Source organism: Anastrepha ludens, chromosome 3, assembly GCF_028408465.1.
Source record: "Anastrepha ludens isolate Willacy chromosome 3, idAnaLude1.1, whole genome shotgun sequence".
In the NCBI taxonomy this organism is placed as follows: Eukaryota; Metazoa; Arthropoda; class Insecta; order Diptera; family Tephritidae; genus Anastrepha; species Anastrepha ludens.
In genome coordinates, this window is record NC_071499.1 from 127,263,764 (window position 1) to 127,282,946 (window position 19,183).

The 19,183-nt window shown below is 39.4% G+C and overlaps 4 protein-coding genes across 5 annotated transcripts; 2 read left to right on the forward strand and 2 right to left on the reverse strand.

Moving 5' to 3' along the window:
- The first annotated feature begins 3,191 nt into the window (after positions 1–3,191).
- On the forward strand, positions 3,192–4,108 carry LOC128859153 (40S ribosomal protein S19a). Its single transcript, XM_054095908.1, has 3 exons — positions 3,192–3,229; positions 3,434–3,504; positions 3,581–4,108. Exons 2-3 carry the CDS (start codon positions 3,434–3,436, stop codon positions 3,978–3,980), a joined length of 471 nt encoding a protein of 156 aa, XP_053951883.1. The 5' UTR covers positions 3,192–3,229; the 3' UTR covers positions 3,981–4,108.
- Positions 4,109–4,602: 494 nt separating this feature from the next.
- Positions 4,603–5,282, reverse strand: LOC128859154 (probable small nuclear ribonucleoprotein G). Its single transcript, XM_054095909.1, has 3 exons — positions 5,122–5,282; positions 4,888–5,035; positions 4,603–4,832 (listed from the first exon to the last, which is right to left on the reverse strand). The coding sequence occupies exons 1-3, from the start codon at positions 5,151–5,153 to the stop codon at positions 4,782–4,784; spliced, it is 231 nt and encodes a 76-aa protein (XP_053951884.1). The 5' UTR covers positions 5,154–5,282; the 3' UTR covers positions 4,603–4,781.
- A 565-nt stretch (positions 5,283–5,847) lies between these two features.
- Positions 5,848–12,578, forward strand: LOC128859149 (protein MMS22-like). The gene is made up of 3 exons (XM_054095905.1): positions 5,848–6,292; positions 6,345–6,967; positions 7,026–12,578. The coding sequence occupies exons 1-3, from the start codon at positions 5,958–5,960 to the stop codon at positions 9,503–9,505; spliced, it is 3,438 nt and encodes a 1,145-aa protein (XP_053951880.1). The 5' UTR covers positions 5,848–5,957; the 3' UTR covers positions 9,506–12,578.
- Positions 12,370–19,066, reverse strand: LOC128859150 (serine/threonine-protein kinase PAK mbt-like). 2 transcript variants are annotated; one of them, XM_054095906.1, is made up of 5 exons: positions 18,956–19,066; positions 17,320–18,887; positions 17,139–17,259; positions 16,784–17,055; positions 12,370–16,508 (listed from the first exon to the last, which is right to left on the reverse strand). In XM_054095906.1, exons 2-5 carry the CDS (start codon positions 18,562–18,564, stop codon positions 16,035–16,037), a joined length of 2,112 nt encoding a protein of 703 aa, XP_053951881.1. In that variant the 5' UTR covers positions 18,565–18,887; positions 18,956–19,066; the 3' UTR covers positions 12,370–16,034. The 2 variants fall into 2 exon arrangements, with proteins under 2 accessions (XP_053951881.1, XP_053951882.1); XM_054095907.1 differs by having other exon boundaries at positions 17,320–19,063.
- Between the last annotated feature and the right edge of the window lie 117 nt (positions 19,067–19,183).

Below are 19,183 nucleotides of genomic sequence, written 5' to 3' on the forward strand. Positions count from 1 at the left end.
ACTTTCAGAGCCGGAGCGTTTGTATCCATTCGGAAGACATGACCCAGCCAACGTAGCCGCTGGATCTTTATTCGCTGCGCTATGTCTATGTCGTCGTAAAGCTCATACAGCTCATCGTTCCATCGTCTGCGATATTCGCCGTTGCCAACGTGCAAAGGTCCAAAAATTTTACGCAGAATCTTTCTCTTGAACACTCCAAGCGTCGCTTCATCGGATGTTGTCATCGTCCAAGCTTCTGCGCCATACGTTAGGACGGGCATGATGAGAGTCTTGTAGAGTGTTAGTTTTGTTCGTCGAGAGAGGACTTTACTGCTCAGTTGCCTACTTAGTCCAAAGTAGCACTTGTTGGCAAGAGAGATTCTACGTTGGATTTCAAGGCTGACATTGTTATCGGTGTTAATGCAGGTTCCTAAATAAACGAAGTTTTTTACAACCTCGAAATTATAACTGTCAACAGTGACGTGGGTGCCGATAAGCGAGTGCGCCGACTGTTTCTTTGAAGACAGGAGGTACTTCGTTTTGTCCTCGTTCACCACCAAACCCATTCGCTTTGCCTCTTTATCCAGTTTGGAGAAGGCAGAACTAACAGCGCGGTTGTTAAGGCCGATGATGTCAATATCATCGGCATACGCCAGCAATTGTACGCTCTTATAAAAAATTGTGCCTGAGCGATTAAGTTCTGCGGCTCGTACGATGCTCTCCCACATTAGGTTAAAGAAGGATAGGGTCTGCCTGGAAATGGATAGCTGGTTCACCAGATGCGCTCGACTGGGATAAGGTCCTTAACAACGAAAACTCCCTTAACCAAAATAGTAACAGGCAATACAAAGTAAACAATGCAATTTTCAAAAAAACTAACGAAGTATTGCAGAAGCTAAACAGCATTGTGACGATCACAAATGACGTCGTCGATCGTAGAACCAGGGAAAGGCTCGAGCAGGATGTCCAAAACAAGATAGCTATTCTGAAGGAAGACGTGAACGAGCTGATACGCGCCTGCCAAATGGCTAAGGCTGGCATCGTCAATAGCAATCTCTTAAGCAAGGAAGAAGTTAACCAGCTTGTTGGCGAGATTGACATCCTTCCATACAGTAATGCCATTGAAGCCATCGAGTATAGCAAACTTTCGATCTACACCATCAACACGCTATTGCTGTACGTGTTATCTCTGTCTAAGGTCACGAGGGAAAGATTCAACCACCTTATCACACGAGCTAATGTCCAGAAGTGCCATCGGAAAGAATTGGCGTACAAAACTATCCTTATAAGCAAACAGGAGACGTTTGGCATAGGGGAGACTGTTTGCACTTATCCTCAGCAATGGTATGTGAAAAGAAATCCTTGGACCTGCTAACGGAGGCTGGTTGTTTGGCTCGTCTCCTCAAGGGCGGAGAAACAAGTTGTCCTTACTTGACAAGCAACGCATCTACCATCGAAGTAATCAAAGATGATACTATTTTCCTGAACAATTTCGTTGCCAACATAAGTTCAGGTAAAACCACTACTGATCTTAACGGTTCCTATATTCTCCGGGTAGACAACGAGACGGTAGTAATCAAGAACCAAACATATTCAAGCATTACCACCTCAGGAGTTCAGGTGCTCCCACCAATCTTAACTAGCGTCACGAACCGCACAATGGCTATAAACCTTGATCTGGTACATGGAATGGCAATTGACAACTTGCAAATATTGAAGCACCTTAAGTCTGAGACGAATTGGTTCATATTATCCGAGGGATCGGGACTACTGTTACTTATGGTAACAGCAAGGATCCACTTACCCGAAATAAAAATCGAAAACCAACTTAGTGGAAGGATAGAGAAACGTCCTTCGTCACCTAATCTGCGGGACGCAGATATTTAAAGGGAGAGGAGTTAACACGCTGCGGCACCCAACATATTGCATTCCCACACCCTACCGATACACGTGCCGCTGCATCAGCATAATCGCTGTTATTCTATAGGACAACCGAACACCCTAAGTCAAGGCCAATTGCGTATCAAGTACCACGTACTAATGCTTACGCAATAAGAACAGAGCCAGACAGTAGCGTCAGCAAATTATGTTTCACACGATTGTGAAATACTTGTACATGCCAACCGTGGGAAGCTAGGGGCTAAGCCAGCGTACCAAGACACGGCGCACCTGAAGACAGCAGAATGAAAAACCTATAAAGGCCTGCAGCGCACATCAAGGGGCAGTTGCGTAGTGGACACTAACTGTAGTTGTAACGTTTGATTATCTGTATAGTTAATGAACTTTGTAATAGTAACTTTCATCCTTTAGTGTTTGATTTGCAGGACAAGTTGGCCCTTTAATTTTTTTAAGTGTATTGGACTGAAAGTCCTTTTCTTACATATATAATTTCGCGCAATTTTCAAACAAAAAGAACAAATGTATATGTAAAGATGCATACAAATCATATGGACATATCAAATGTACGAATCTATTCTGTACGCAAGCAAATGTAAGCTAATGTGCTTGAACTGCAAGCGAGAGCGCGGAACGAACGACAAAGAGCACAATCGGCCCCCGCGTTCGGCAACGTTCGACATCTGGCTCTCTCCTACTTGAGTGAGCATATATATGTATGTATATGCGCATATGTATATAAATTCACATATTTGTATTTGTTCTTCCTGTGTGCATGGTAATGAACCATTTCTTTGTTGAGAATAGGACGATGATAGAAAAAGTAGGAAATGAAAGGGAGTGTTTCGAGTGACTTATTAACATCTGATGCACAATCGAAATTGAACATATCTTTCATGAATTTGATAAATGTTTCGTAATTTTTCGCGTTTGTGTAAATGTAACTTGATCAATTCCGTTGCGATTCCATTTACCTCCTCTATACCCATACAAAATATCTATCAAACAAATAAAATTAAAATTTTGTTTTGAAAATTGCAACCATTACATCAGTATTTTCTTATGACGTTGTCACGTTAAACTAGCGTCAGCAAACCGACTTTACAGACAACCTCGTCACCGACTTTACACACCACCTCTTTTTTTCTATTATATAACTCATGACATCAGCCGATTGTTAAAATCACGAATAATAACGTATCGGTTTTCGAAAGTCTAAAGCAGCTTTGGTATTCTGTGCTTTGTTGCAAAATGGCAGCACTATTTGGAACTGTCAAATAGAGTGATGCAGCTGTGTAAAAGCAGCCAACTTAACTCAATATGTCCTTTCTTCCGCTTAACTTTGTCACGCAAGGTAATGTTACTGTCAATTTACTTAAAAATTGCAAATTTCGAGAAAAAATGAGTGTATTTCTTCTTCTAAGTAATTAGTGCCATTTTCTGATAAAATAATGTGTTAATGGTTTAAATTTTCACTGAAGAATGCATTCGTATACTACGCGTCAGCCATTGTATATAAAACGTGATTACTAAATGTAACCTTGTTATTTTTTAATAGATGCCCGGCGTTACAGTAAAGGATATTGATCAACATGCTGTTGTAAAGGCCGTAGCCGTCTTCTTAAAAAAGTAAGTTTAAATTCCATTTTTCATTGAGAAATACTAACTTAAATTTCTCTGTTCTTTGTTTTGTCTTTACGAAAAGGACTGGCAAATTGAAGGTGCCAGATCAAATGGACATCATTAAGACCGCCAAGTACAAGGAATTGGCCCCATCTGATCCTGACTGGTTTTACATTCGTTGTGCATCGATCTTGCGCCACTTGTACCACCGCAGCCCAGCTGGTGTTGGTTCAATCACAAAAATCTATGGCGGTCGTAAACGCAATGGTGTTCATCCATCCCACTTCTGCCGCGCCGCTGATGGTGCTGCACGTAAAGCTTTGCAATCGTTGGAACATGCCCGCCTTATTGAGAAGCACCCTGATGGTGGTCGCAAGCTTACGCCCATTGGCCAACGTGATCTGGATCGTATTGCCAACCAAATTGTGAGCAAACAACGTGATGCGGCGAAACAGTCGGGACCAATCGTAATTTCGAAGTAATTTAATAAAAAATATACGCAAAATAGAGGAGTGAAATTAAGTGGTATAGGCTAGCAAGTACCTTGTGGTGCCGCTTTAAATTTAAAAATGTCCTTTGTTTACGTGAATAATAAAGAGAAAAAGAAAAATTGAGCGTTCAAATTCTTAGAGGAGCTACGAACATTATAGTAATATAAAATACTTTCCATAAATCAGTTATGACATTGAATAGATTTCTACCGTCTTTCGGTAGTGTGGTTTCCAAAATAGTTGTAACAGTTTGTGGGTAGTTACTGAAGTGAATCTTTAGCCGAATATAAATCGGAATAGTACCGGCAATGTGAGTTATTTTGATGCGTAATTGGAGCGTATATCATTTATTAGATGATTTAACACTCGGAGGCTTGTCATTGGGATGCCATTGTTTACCAATTTGGCATCTCGAACCTGGGAACTACCGAAAGGTCTTCACATACCAACCCATTCGGCTGGTAATAAGATAAACGGCTAGAGAATCAAACTACCATTAGTTGTCTAAACACTCCGTTAATAGTTAAATTACATCCTGGTACGGAAAACGCATGTAAACTTAAAAAAAGAAATTAATGACTATCTTCCGACTTTTAATTTCAAACTCAATTCAATTCTTAACTTCACTATTGACACGTTTTTATTTTTATTTAATTTTTAAATTTATACAAAGTTAATGCTGCAAAAAAAAAAAGCGAGAGTCATTGCCTAGAGTCGCACCGAAATCCCCCAAAATTAAATATTTTGTTATATGTACCAAATAAGATGTGAAGTGGAGCTTCTTTAACCGCACTATACTCGATCGAGCGCCTCTACCATAACGATACTGTTACCGCGGATAACCTGGGTAAATTAAACGTCATTATTTTTACACGCTTGAATGTGGAACCAAACTCACCACCATACCGATGTTGTTTCGCGTGCTATCCTTGCACTCTTCCACTGTTTCGTCTAGCACTACGTTCATGAATGGATCGAAGCCACGCAAAATTCCGGCGACGGAGCGTCCACCGTTTAATTTAAGCAACATTCGTTTGTCCATATACCTGCAGCGGCAAGCAATTAGCGGCCATGAGAAATGTTTTTTGATTTATAAAAATTGTTAATTATTAGATATATTTTTTATACTAACTTTTTCAACTCTGGTGGATGTGCTTTTGACATTTCGTAACTAATTCAATAATTTTAGAGCGAAAAAATTCTATTTTATCAACAAATTTGCAAAACGTTGCAATGGCGGTCAGAAAGATTTATAGATTCCGAAATCAGTGTTGCCGTATGAAATGCCGATTAATGCCGCCGTCTGTCTAAGCTATTACTTAACATCTCGATACTTGATTGCTCATTTTACAATAGCTGTCAAATTTGTCAATCGCCATCGCATGTTTTAAGTGTGTGCATTGTCATGTTATGATCTCGTAATTTTAAAAATGTCGTCAAGTAAACCAGTATGTTAAGAAGAGATTGCTTCTTTCGAATTCGCTGTGACGACAGGCTCCAAGAATATACAAATAAAAGGAAGTCTTGTTTGTGAGAAGGAAGAGTCAGCGAGAGAAACTACCAGATACAAGAAATTATATACGCATACATACACATTTTCTTGCCTCGGCGTCATTCTTGGTTTCACAATTTAACTTGCGGCACTTCGTTTTCATTAGCCTGTTTAGTTTAAATATCACAAATCATAATGTTACCAAGCCATTCACTGCATTTTCACAGACTTGCAATTTCTCCTTCTTTTGTTTGTCACATATGTCAAAATTGCGATGAATAAAGTAATAGTTTTGAGAAGACGCCACCTTCTGTATTCAATTCTCCTTGCATAGCTCTTATGCTCCTATTAACCATCACTGAACACGCCCAACAAATGAGCGCCAAATATTGCCTACAGGTAAATATTTACTTTTTTGTTTTTGGTGAGGTGTTTCATTTTGGTTTTCTGAAATTTCCATCACTAATATTAAACTAATGGACTTTGAGTTGTTCAATTTGGACGAAGACGATGAATTGTTAAGTACAGCTTGTTTAGAAGCTACTCAATACCACTTGACGGCTCCGCAACAAACACAAACATTAGCTGGAGCAGTTTCAGAGACCGTTCTCCCCGAGTTACAATGTAGCGGCGAGGACTCTACACATTCCCAATTTGCCATCGAGGGATTTGTAAAATGTGGTTTTATGCTGGCACAACCCGCACATGCTTGGCGGCAAATAAGCGAAGAAGAAATCCTTACGGAATTTGAGTTTGGTGTGAAACACTTGCTTGAACATGACGCGGTGCAATTCCTCTTCGGCACTGCTTTGTAAGTCAAATTGGGCATAACAGAACAGAATGATAACCTCTTACTTTATCAGTTTGCATATCCAACATCTGTGGACTAGTGTGCGGCAGCCACTCAACACAAACGAAACGCACAGCAACTATCAGCGCAGGCAACAAATAACTCATTTGCTCTATTTGTTGTTGCATCACACATCCGAAGAGCAGTGGTCACTGTTGCGGCCCAACTTGGACAGTATGCGTCGGTTATTAAATCGTACCACTGAAATAGATACCTGGAAGCTAATCTACTTCGCCAATAGTTGCAAAGGTAATGAATGCAATGCGGCCGCATATCATATGTTGCATGGCGCACTCGAGTGGAAATTGTTGGATTTGTGTATTCTGTACAAATTTGAATTGTGTGCTCATGTAGCGCAGTTAGATAACAATGCAAAGCCAAGTGCTACCTTTATGTGCCAATTGGAACGTTTATTCGAGGACTTAATGGCGTGCTCGTTGTATTTATACACAAAAAAACGACCTGCTGAACTACTGCACAGTTCTCCTTTTCCCTGTACATGCATAAAGGAGTGTTGGTTGTATGTGCAACTTGTGTTGGAGAAATGGGAGCTTACCTCACTTGCAGTAGCTGGAGAGCAAATACAGTTTTGGCACATTTTCAATGAAACAATTTCAAAACTAAAAACCCAATTGGGTGAGTCAATTTCTTGTTGAACGGTATTATGCATCTAATACATTTTTTCCTTCGGTAGATAAATTCGCACTAACTACAGTATCCCTTGCCGAATTCACAAATTGGATACTGCATGCATTGGTACGTTTGTTTGGCTATCACTCCAATGGAAAATATGTTGGTCCATCTCATGAGCGCGCATCTGTTGATGCAGCAGAGAACTTTGAAATTCTTGAACAATGCACGCAACAGTTTCTTAATGGAAATCCCAGCGAGGAGCAGATACGTGTCTTTATTTGCCTTCTCACGCCAACACTATTACATTGGTGGTGTCCACGTGTAGGCATACCTATGCTACTGTGGGAGCACTTCCATAAGCGACTCAATGCATCCTTCTACGCTGCAGGTTCTGCCCCAAGCAATTTGGCAGTTGCTTGTGCCAGCGGTAAGGCATATGTGGAACGTTATCGTGCGCTGCTCACACACGAAGATGCTACTCACGATGCTAATTTAAGCAGTTACACGCTGTTTACGTTGCTATTGGGCAAAAATCTCCGATGTTTATTAGAAAATACTGCGACGCGACATCAAGCACAAAAACTGCTCGGGCGTATCTATACAAAATTCAGTGCGCAAAAATTTTTGGCATTGAATGAGACGGGTATACACCACATAATTGAGTTGTTTTTAGCGTTAGCACTCTGCGGCGACTTTGTGGAACTAGCGCCAAAACTAAGTACTAAACTGCTTTCCATTGCGTTGGATAAAATACCAGCAGGCCGCCAAATTGCAGTCACTAAGGGTCATATGGCGCTACTAATACTCTACGCCGAGCAGCGTTGCGAAATTGACGAATATGTGGCGAAGATTCTACAGCAGCTTTGGGCTATAAATAACGATTTGAGTGTCTCAAAAGTACTGGCAGATGCCTTATTAGATATTTTCATGCAAGCGGATGATTTTCGGCGCGGTGAGCACTTGCTCATTGACACATGGCTGCCAAATTTTCTTCAAACCTGCACCCCTGTGGAGCAAGATCGCAGTCTGGAGGCGCTCCATCTTATATTCGGTAAGCTACAGGGCAATGAAGCGCTTATCGAGGCCAACTCTGAACTGTTCCGAGCACTCAATACTCACGTGCTGCCATTTGTAAAGCAACAATTTGCTTGTGGCTATAGCCAGTGGCTGCCGCAGCTGGCGGCGGACTTTTGCACACATTCATGCACTGTGCCGGACACGCAGGCGTTTCAAAAACTATTTACTTGCTTCATCGATGCGCCAGTGGCGTGCCGACAGGCTTTACCGCAGTTTCTACGCAAAGTATTGCAAACAGATCGTGGCGCGTTGATTGAGCCAAATGTGGTGATACATGTATGGCTAAAGAGTTTGGTACAATTGACCGCCATCAACGAGGATGTGGGTCAGTTGACGCGATTCGTTGTGCAGCTTGATGAGTTCAGAACGATGACCAACGACTTGAATGTGGAGGAGCTGGTGCAAGCAAAGGAGCCGCTCTGCGTCTTTATAGCAGCAGTGGGCAAATATTACGACTTGTGCGCAACGGATTACCAACGCCGCTTTCGCATTGCGGACAATTTGAATTCATACCTAAGAAATTTTGACAAGTGGTTGCAGTCGGACCTAAAGCAAGAGAAAACAGAAGTGGCCTTTCGTTTTTACAGCTTCCTCGCGATAGTAATTTACAATTGTGCTCACATTGTCTACACGAAATCCAAGGTAAATTGCTTCTTTCATGTCGTCATGACGCGCTTTGTGCTGCCCACTAACGTGCAGATGGGCAAAGCGCCAGACGGAAAGCTGGCGCATTTGATACATAAAATTTGGCCGGTGCTCGTGCAAGGCATTGGAAGGTTAAATTTTAGAGCCGACCCGTACATCGGTAAAACGCTCACAGACCTGATACAGAAGTGGACGCCACATTTCAAAATTTCACCAAACGCTAAAGTGGTTGCACGGCCTTTTGTCAGTTGTCTGCAAAGCGACAACAACGAGCTGTCTTTATTCGTCTTCGAAAAGCTAACGAACCTATTTTTAGCTACGCAACGCCGTCAAGCCGATCCGAACGCCTGTCTTGTAGTTACAATTTTTCAGGAAGTGGTCGAATCAATCGACACCAGTGGCAGTCCAATCGACATATTAACGCTGCGTCTAGATACTTTTATGAAAGCCACGTCGCTACTCATGCTCGAGCACGTCATGATGGTGGACGAGGTGGTGCCCAGTCGCGGACTTCTGCTCGATTTATTTAAACGTATTGTCAAAAGCACTACTTATAAGAGTTCAGCTTCGCTGCAGGCACTACTCTCTGAACATTTACGACTGCTTACCAAGAAACATTTGGCCTATTACACATTCTTCTTCTTCGATCTGCTGCAACGGTTTGCGCAATTCACACCGGAGACGATCTTGCAAATCATGGAGTTTTTAGTCGCTGAAGTGCGTGTCGTAGAGCAAAAGCGTGGCGCTGGCGAGGATAATCGCATGAGAGGTTGCTTGCAAAAGTTGCAGCAAAGTTTGAAAGGAGTTAGCCCAAATTAGGAAGTGCGTGTAGTTCGTAACACGTTTATTCATTTCCAATATCACTATTGTACAGCAATTTTGAGCTGTCACAAAAACTCGTTGAGTATCTGAAACAATTCTGAAACTTTCTGACTAATTGATTGAGATTACGAAAGGGTTGATCATCATCCCTGCAAGACCTTCAAATTTCAGTTGTACAAATAAAAATAAGCTTTCATGTGTAGATTTAAGTAACCAGTATTTTTACTATATTTGTATGTATGTATGTTTGTCCACCGCATTTTATGTATTAATTTTTAAAAAGCCTTTGCTGAACTAAAATATTTTATGTAGTTTGCCTTAATTAAATGCAGCAGAAAAATAATAATAAATGTTATTTTGTATGAATTTCGTCCTTTTTATAAGAATTTTCAAACAGTCAATTTGTATATTTTAACAGAATTTCGAAAAGCAGAAAGTCAGTTGAGGTTAAGACAAAAAACATAAATTGTTCCACAATACAGCCTAAATGCATTATCTGATATTTTTTAACTTCGAATTTTCGCACATATTTTCGAAATATCTACAAAAACTCATTAGTTATCTTAAAATTGCACCATTAAATACAATATTTTTTTAATAAATTTTCTCACTTCGAATTTCCGTACATTCGAAAAGTACATTTAAAATACTGAAAATATGTCTGTGGACTTATTTGTTGTAACAGCATACATATACGGAGAATGTTGCTGAAGTCGCAGTCCTTGGCCGGAGATAAATTCGAGTCGTACCGGTTACTTAGAACCGACTGTCGTAGGAGCGTAATTTAGTATTTTATTCAACTTTTATTAAAATGGTTACTCCAGTTACGGCAATAAATGATTAATTGATTAAATATTTCTAGAAAAGTAAACAATTTAGTGCCTTATAAAAAAAAGGTGCTAAGTCGACTTAAGTTGTTTTATCAAAAGCCGACTGACATATAACTTTTTTAGCCTGAAATATTCGAATATTTAAAGGATTGCGCTTTAATCTCTTACTTGCGTAAAATTAATATTCAATAAAATTTAACTCAAGAAAAAACAAACATGGAGCTATTGAAACTTTAACTATCGATTTTGTTTTTTAGTTTGTTAAAATAACATCTAGGATGGGCCAGAAATTAAGCTTATGAGTTGATATTTACAAAAGTAGTTGCTTATCGCTTGAACAAAGTGGAACCACTACAATTTTGCGTAATTTTTGAGAAAAAGCTAGATCTGTAACGCTGGGTAGATACCATTTGCGCTGAGATACTATCTGCTGGTACATATCAAACAATCAGAATCAGTAAAAAGGGAGCGTGTCATTATTCTGTATTACAAAATTCAGGGTGACAAAATTCTGTAAATTGCAAAAAAATTCTGCTTTTTAAAATTCTGCTTTTTTAAAATTCTGCTTTTTAAAATTCTGCTTACTAAAATTCTGCATGTTTAATGCGAACAATTCGCTTTATTCAAGTTTTGTGATTTTCGTCATACAAGAAGTAACAAAATAAACATTTATTCCATAAATATACATATGTATATGTTTAAGCGATAACAATATTTTAGTTTAGCCAATTACAATATTTTTTGGAATTCTTTTTAAATATGTAGTGTGACTTAATTCATTTCTTTTCTTAATAATTCTTCGCAGCTGTTCGTTTTTTTTTTAGAAGAGTTCTACGCAAAAAATACTGTGGATTGCGTAGCCGGAGTTGGACTGATGAGGGTTATTTTTTTGAAGCGCGGCCGAAGGCCGCCCACGCGAAAAGGAGTTCCACGCAAAAATACGGTGGATTGCGTAGCAGAAGGCCGCCCACGCGAAAAGGGGTTCTACGCAAAAATACGGTGGATTGCGTAGCCGGAGTCGGACTGATGAGGGTTATTTTGTTGAAGCGCGGCCGAAAGCCGCCCACGCGAAAAGGAGTTCTACGCAAAAATACGGTGGATTGCGTAGCCGGAGTCGGACTGATGAGGGTTATTTTGTTGAAGCGCGGCCGAAGGCCGCCCACGCGAAAAGGGGTTCTACGCAAAAATACGGTGGATTGCGTAGCCGGAGTCGGACTGATGAGGGTTATTTTGTTGAAGCGCGGCCGAAAGCCGCCCACGCGAAAAGGAGTTCTACGCAAAAATACCGTGGATTGCGTAGCCGGAGTTGGACTGATGAGGGTTATTGTTTTGAAGCGCGGCCGAAGGCCGCCCACGCGAAAAGGAGTTCTACGCAAAAATACGGTGGATTGCGTAGCCGGAGTCGGACTGATGAGGGTTATTTTGTTGAAGCGCGGCCGAAGGCCGCCCACGCGAAAAGAAGTTCTACGCAAAAATACTGTAGATTCTATCGAAACTGAAGAAAAAATTATTATTATTATTATTTTTTATTTAATATCTCGAATAATAATAAAAAAAAATAATAATAATAAATTAAATAATTACATTACCTCTTTAACATTGTTTACATTATATTTTAATACAGAATTTTGAAAGCAGAATTTTTGGAAAGCAGAATTTTAAAAAGCAGAATTTTGTTTTTAGAATTTTGTACATACAGAATTTCGACACCAACCCGTAAAAAAGTATAGTATACAAATGAAATTAAAAAAAATGTTTAACCACGAGGGGGAAAAAATTAATAATAAAAAATATTCCATAGTTTTACTTTTTTTACCCATAATAATGGTCCGTATTTTACACGTTTTTTTGCTTCGTAATGGTCCCTCCAGAAGTATTTGGATATTTCAAAAAATACACTAATATTTACTGAAACTAAAATCTACGCCATATTTATTCGATGTATACGTATGTATGTATATTTGTCAAACATATATTTTGTATGTACGTTTATGTGATTAGATATATATAATGTTATAGGTGTATTTTATAAAAAAAAAAACAATCAATGATATACAAAATGCACTTAACACTTAAAATTACGCGTACGCAATAGACGGATATGCGGGAACAAAAGGTGCGGCGCTCATGTACTCTTAAAGAATACACAATGCTCGAAAGTAGACATCTACACATATAATAATTTCCTAAGACCAAAATTACAATACAATAATCTTTTGTAATAAACAAAACTACTTTTTTTTCTTAAAAATGAACCGTTGTATAATTTTTTTTCTACTAAAGGGAATGTTTTGCTTAAGTTTTTTTGGCCAAAAATTGAGCAAAATTGTCAGGAATGTTGGTTGTGGTGAGATGGGTGTTATTTCTGTTATCTTAAAAATATTTTAATTATAATTTTTCATGATTTTTAGTTTGCTTGATTTGCTAAATGATTTTGTTGTGAAGGTCACAGTTGTTTAAGGCATTGTTTTATTAACTACAAAATTTACTCAAATAAGTACAAAAACAAATTATAATTTTTGTTGCTTTACGCTTCGCTTAGTTCTTTTTTTTTACTAGTGATTAAAAACTACCTCTGCTGCTTTAATTTTCGAGAAGCGCAAATAAATATATTGTAGTCAGTTATGTATAGCTTTGCCTATTCTATCGTCAAAAATAACTGGGAATTTGAAAAAGTGCATGAGAAGTAGAGAGCTATCGCTGCAGAAAATCTAGACAATTTTAGAAACAGGTAGTGTCTTTTGTTTTTAATTTTTATGTATATTAGGAATTGTGAGTAACTGAGAAAAATACAAAAATGTCACATACAGTGGTGGCCTTATAATTAGAAACGATGTGCAAAGAAAATAAAATCACTGTGCATATCTTTGGAAGACGTGCACTGTGAATTATGAGCACCGTTATTCTTAGAATAGGCGATGAACATTGTAGTTAGAAAAACACGTTGATAGTATTTGATGGTTGATTCCTGAAAAAATTCACATTGTTTCTCTGATTGTGTTTCTTGGCTGGCCACAAAATTAGAAACGCGCAGTTTTTTCTTAAATTTTCTATATTTATCTTGGAGTTAGTGTTAAAGTAAGTATACTGAAAAAATCCATAGATTAGCTTTTCTAATTTTAGTTCATCTCAATTGTTAGAATGGGTAAGAAAAAGTCATGCTCCCCGAAATTGAGGGAGCTAATTGTACAGTGTTACAAAAAGGAAAAAATTCCAATGTCGGCTATCGCACAAAGGTTTGGCTGCTCCAAAAAAATGGTATTCGGAGCAATTCATTTGTACAAAAAAACGAGGAACTTGGAAACCCCAGCCAGGAAGCCTAGACCTCGAAAAACAACTCCAGCGGATGATAGGCATATTTGTAGGACCAGCAAGAGCAACCCTTTTATGTCTTCGCATGATATAAAAGCCGAAGTTGCAGAGCAATTAAACGTAGAAGTCTCCGCTCGGACGATAAGAAGGCGCTTACAAGAGGCGGGACTACGTGGGTGCATCGCACAAAAAAAACGGCATGTGTCAAAAAAAAAATTTTATGAAGCGGTTACGATTTGCTAAGGAAATGCTCAAAAAAGATTCAAGATTCTGGAATAGAGTTCTCTGGAGTGACGAATCGAAATTCAATTTATTCCAATCTGATGGAAAAACATATGTGAGGCGTCCTCCAGACAAAGCTTTGGACCCCAGGTATACTGTGAAAACAGTGAAACACGGTGGCGGATCTATTATGGTCTTGGCGTGGCGTGGGCCCAATTGTGCGCATTGACGGAATCATGGACCAACATCAATATAAAAGCATTCTGGAAAATGTAATGGAATGATATTCCTTTGAGAACATGCCGGTTCACTACATTTTCCAGCATGACAATGATCCAAAGCACACTTCACGGTTAGTAAAGCGTTGGCTTTTGGATCAAAATATTGATGTTTTGGACTGGCCACCGCAAAGTCCTGATCTCAACCCAATTGAGAACTTATGGGCAAAGTTTGAAACGTGATCTCAAGGACAAAAGTCCGAGAAATAATAATGAATTGTTTCAATTGGTGCAGCGAAGCTGGGAGAGCATATCTGTTGAAAGATGCCAAAATTTAATACAAAGCTTGCCGAGAAGACTGCAAAATGTTATAAAAAATAAGGGTTATCCCACAAAATATTAAAATTATGCTAATTTTGTTGAACTTTTTGAAGATATTTTTAAGTTTTCCTTGTCGTTTCTAATTATTTGACCAAGATGAATTTGTGTTTAGTATTAAGTTTATTTGTTTTTTTTTAGGATTGTAGTAATGGTGAACATTTTTTATGTTAAACTGAAAAACTACTTGTTTTTGTATTATTTCTAATAAAAAAAATGATGTGGCGAAATAAATTTTAAAATTGTATTAGTAAAATCAAATGCCGCTATCTCGTTTCTAATTATAAGGCCACCACTGTATGTATGTGCACAAGAGTTGAAAGAAAAACAACAAAAAAATTAGTTGAAAAATGTATTAATCAGTTTTAAGTAAGTGTGAGGTTATGTTTACCTGTTTTTAAGCTCAATATTATCGGTTCAACGTTTATCCGTTTTCTTATTCATTTATTCTTATTCTTATTCAATTCCTGTTCTGTTCGAGAAAGTTAGTTCTTTTTATTAAATAATTTTAGAAAATCTAAAATACTCGTAAATGCACAAAATATATTGTTTTGAAATTGTTTTCCTTCGTAGTTGGAAAAACCAGAAAAATTCGAAAATATATATATGTACATATATTTTTTTTAATTTAAGTCTTAAACAGGATTGGAGAAAAATTCTTCAGGCCTTCTGTCTTCGTAGTGTTTAGAACATGACAAAATGAAAATTATCAATAAAAATTATTCTTAGTTAGTTTTTGAGATATCGGATGATGACCCGGAATGGGCAATGCCTTTTTAAAGTTTTTCAAATCATCTTTTTTATTTATTCCCTTTTGATAATCCTTATTTTTTAAATTTATCATTATAAAGCCATTTTTTTCAAATACCGTTCATTTGGACCTTTCAATTTTCCGAGTTCCTAAAAACTTCTTACACTTTTAGTTTTAATTTGTCTCTTATTAAATCTTCTCTCACTTTAACTGAACTTTCTAACTGAAATTTTCTATAAAAAAATGTACATATATTCCATTTTGCGAATTTAAGTATCTGCTGCTTATGTAGGTACTCCGCTCCAAGGATTTGTTTTTATAATTCCCTTTAATAACTGAGCTGAGTTTTTAAAGTCCGCTAATAAAGAAGATTTACACGTGAAAAGGTGCTTATCTTAGCAATTATTTTACAGAAATTACGTTAAGACGATTAAGCTTGTCAAAACCATTTTAGTTCATAAACTATAAAGCAAAGTTTAGCTCATGCGCATGACTCATAACTATAACGACTGCAAAACAAAATTCAAAAACGCAAACACAAACTGGAATCTCGATTATTCCAAACTAAAAATACATACAATATAGTAATTGATCAAATTCAAACATTTTTAAAGTAATACTTAATCTTTTATGGCTTATATAGTTGCCGAAATGTTACTGCGTGATGCCCTACATACATATGTAGGATATGTATAGCTGCGAGTGAATGAATTTGTGTGAGTGTGTGTAAATAGATGACGAAGCGCATCGCTAACTAAATTAAAATTTACTTGCGTATATTCGATTTTATTCGAGTTTTAGTTATTCACTTTTCTTCAATGCTGCCTTGTGTTCCGCATTAGCGGCACTAACAGCGACGGTGGCCCCGCTTGTCGTAAGAATGGATGCGCCAATAGTTCGGCGGCAGTGGCACGCTGCGCCGGGTCACGCACCAGCATACGATCCAAGAAAGACTGCAGTCGTGGTGATACTTTGTGGGCATTCTTTAAATTCGGGGGCTGCATATCGCGTATGCGACGCATTGCTTGCAGTGGCGGTTCATTAAAGAAGGGTGGCTCACCGTCCACCATCTCGATAACCATAATACCGAGTGACCAGATATCCACTTCGGGACCATATGGCAAACGCGATATTACCTCGGGTGACATCCAATATGGCGTGCCAACGAGTGACTTACGTTTCGGCAGCTCTTGTGAAACTTGCGCACAAAAGCCGAAATCTGATAGCTTAACACGGCCATCGGCGGCTAATAGAATAGAGTCGGATTTGATGTCGCGATGAATGACACCCTGTGGAAGAGGGAATTTTTAGTTGAAAAAAATTGTCAACTCTAAAATAAAAAATATCACTTTTTAGCACTCTTCGCTTCGAATTTCAGTCAGTGACAACGCCCAATTTATGAAAGGTACAGAAATTCCGAATCATAGGTAATTGATGTAAAAGATAACCGAAAGTGAAAACAAACCAGCAATAAATTTAAGCATAGAAATCGCTTGCATTTCATGCTCTGACTCATCCCCCATGCCACACACGTACGACAGTTGACGAACGTGCTCAGACGTACCTGCGAATGTAAATAGGCTAATGCTTTGAGACATTGCTTGCACACGGTGGCGATTTGTTCCTCATCCATGCGTGAATGTGTGACGATGTCGGTGAGCGCGCCGCCCTCCAAATATTCCATGACAACCCATAGTTCATCGTTTACTAAAAAACTGGAGTAGGTCTCCACGATGTTGGGATGGTGGTAGTCACGCATAATGACCACTTCGTTGAAAAGCAATTCTCGCCGTTGTTGTTTGCGCAGATCCATTTTCTTAACGGCCACCTGACGACCTACAAGAGATTAGAAAAAAAAAAATACATATACATACACATATATACAGTTATTTTTGAACTGGGAACTCCGCAGTAACTACCTGTTGACTTGTCAGTGGCAATGCATACGGTGCCTGTTGATCCTTCACCAATTTTCATGAAGTTGTCTAGGTTCTCACGGGGATCTCCGGCTGAAACAACCATTTGCAAAGCAGCGCGGAACTACAATACAAATTTTTAAATAAAACTTATGGTATATACAATTTTTATTTTCCGCTTTACCTGTTCGTGTGTCAGCCTCTGCTCCTGCTTAGGTGGCGGCATAGCGCTAACTCCTCCTGCCACTGTACTACCTCCCACGCCGCTGGCGCCACCACTTGAGCTCGAAGCACGCGACGCCGACTTCGCATGTAAATGCGGATGAGTGTGGTGTGGGTTTTGATTTTGATCTCCGATGGCGCCTAAATGCTTTGCAGCATGTTGGACAGATTCCATTCCTCCGGGTTGATAAGCCGTGAATCCACTACCCCCGTTATTGTTGTTTAAATTGCTGTGTGGGTGCGTATGTGCCGAGGAAGCATGTGAGTGAGTGGAACGTGTCCCGCTAGCCACTGAACCCACCGGCGACGTCTGTTGCGCTTGTCCACTGCCACCTAGATGGTGTGATGGTGGTGCCGGCCGGTAATGCTGGGCACTAACCATAGGCGTACCACTGAGCGATGGCTGTGGCTGTGCGGGCTGATGTTGTTGCTGACCTAATGTGAAATCCGTACGTACAGCGAGTGGCCCATGACCGACGCCATTCTGCGTGCTGTACTGACCAGCATTTTGTGAGTAAATGCCATGTGCTGACTGTTGCAGGTAAGCTGTCGTGGCACCTATTGATGCATTAGCGCTAATACTGGCACCCATCGCACCGCCACTAAGGGGTGGTGGTTTGTAGCCACTGTATGGTAATGTTTGGCCAGGCACGGGTGTGGGAGCTGTTATCGATGCACTTTCTTCTGGTACGGCCGGTGGCACATTGGCGTTACCTCGCAAATCGCGCCGCACACGCGGTGGGCTAGAGCTGCGCAACGAATTAGAGCGGGCTACATGTGACGTTTTCGGTAGCACAATACCACCTGTATTTGGGCCAATACCACCTGTTGCCGCCCCAGCCGTAGTTGCGGCATTATTATGCTCGATAAAGTAGTGCGCATGCGCTGTTTGATGGTGTCCCAATGCTGCGCTGGCATTCGGGGCAATGCTACTATTTAATGAGGTCGTATCCGCTTTGTTGTTGTTGTGATGCGGTCGCACAATTGTTTTCAAGTCAAGTATTTCGGTTGGAGTTATTTCAGACGGATCGACTAAAGGTAGTGGCCTATTTGTTGATTTAAGTATTTGATTATTGCCAACGATGGATGCCCATTGTAGCGGTAAACCGACATAACGCCCCTCGCGTTTGTCGAATCCCGTGTGCACGCGATGCTCAAAATTACTAGGCATAGAAATCAAAGGTTTCTTCTTCTTCTTTGAGAACATTTTGTCGCACTTTGTGTACTTGCGCCGTATTCACTGCCACTACGTGCTACAATGATAGGTGAAAATTCGTGAAATTCCTCTGCGAACGATGTGAATTTCCCGTCTCAGTTTGTTGACTTTATTATTTACCTCTGCCCAATGCGCACACACCTCGCTCTTATCCAAAAACAACAAATCTTTTTGTTGTTGCGCAGCTCAGCCCCACACCCGTTGTTAGTGGCCGTTGCTGCTTGGCTTCCTGCCTTCACCTGCGTTTTATAGCTACAGTTTATTTTCATTCATAAAATTTCAAACTTTGTCCACACTTTAACCTGCACTTCACACTGCGAACGTTTCAAATTCATTACATTTCACGTAAAAACATAATTTATAAATAAGAAATATAACTTACAATGAAAAAATTGAAATAAATCAAAAGAATGTCTGAGCGCACTAAACTAATTTAATTTTGCATTTTCTCTTTGCGATGGCATTTGTTCTCTCCCTTCGCATTTTTGGCCACCGCCTTTGCACTCTTTTTCGCTGTCAATATGGCGTCTGAGAAGTGTTGTTAAACGATGTTTTAAAAATGGACCAAAATTTGTAAAATAATTTATTTAACATGTCACACATATTTGCG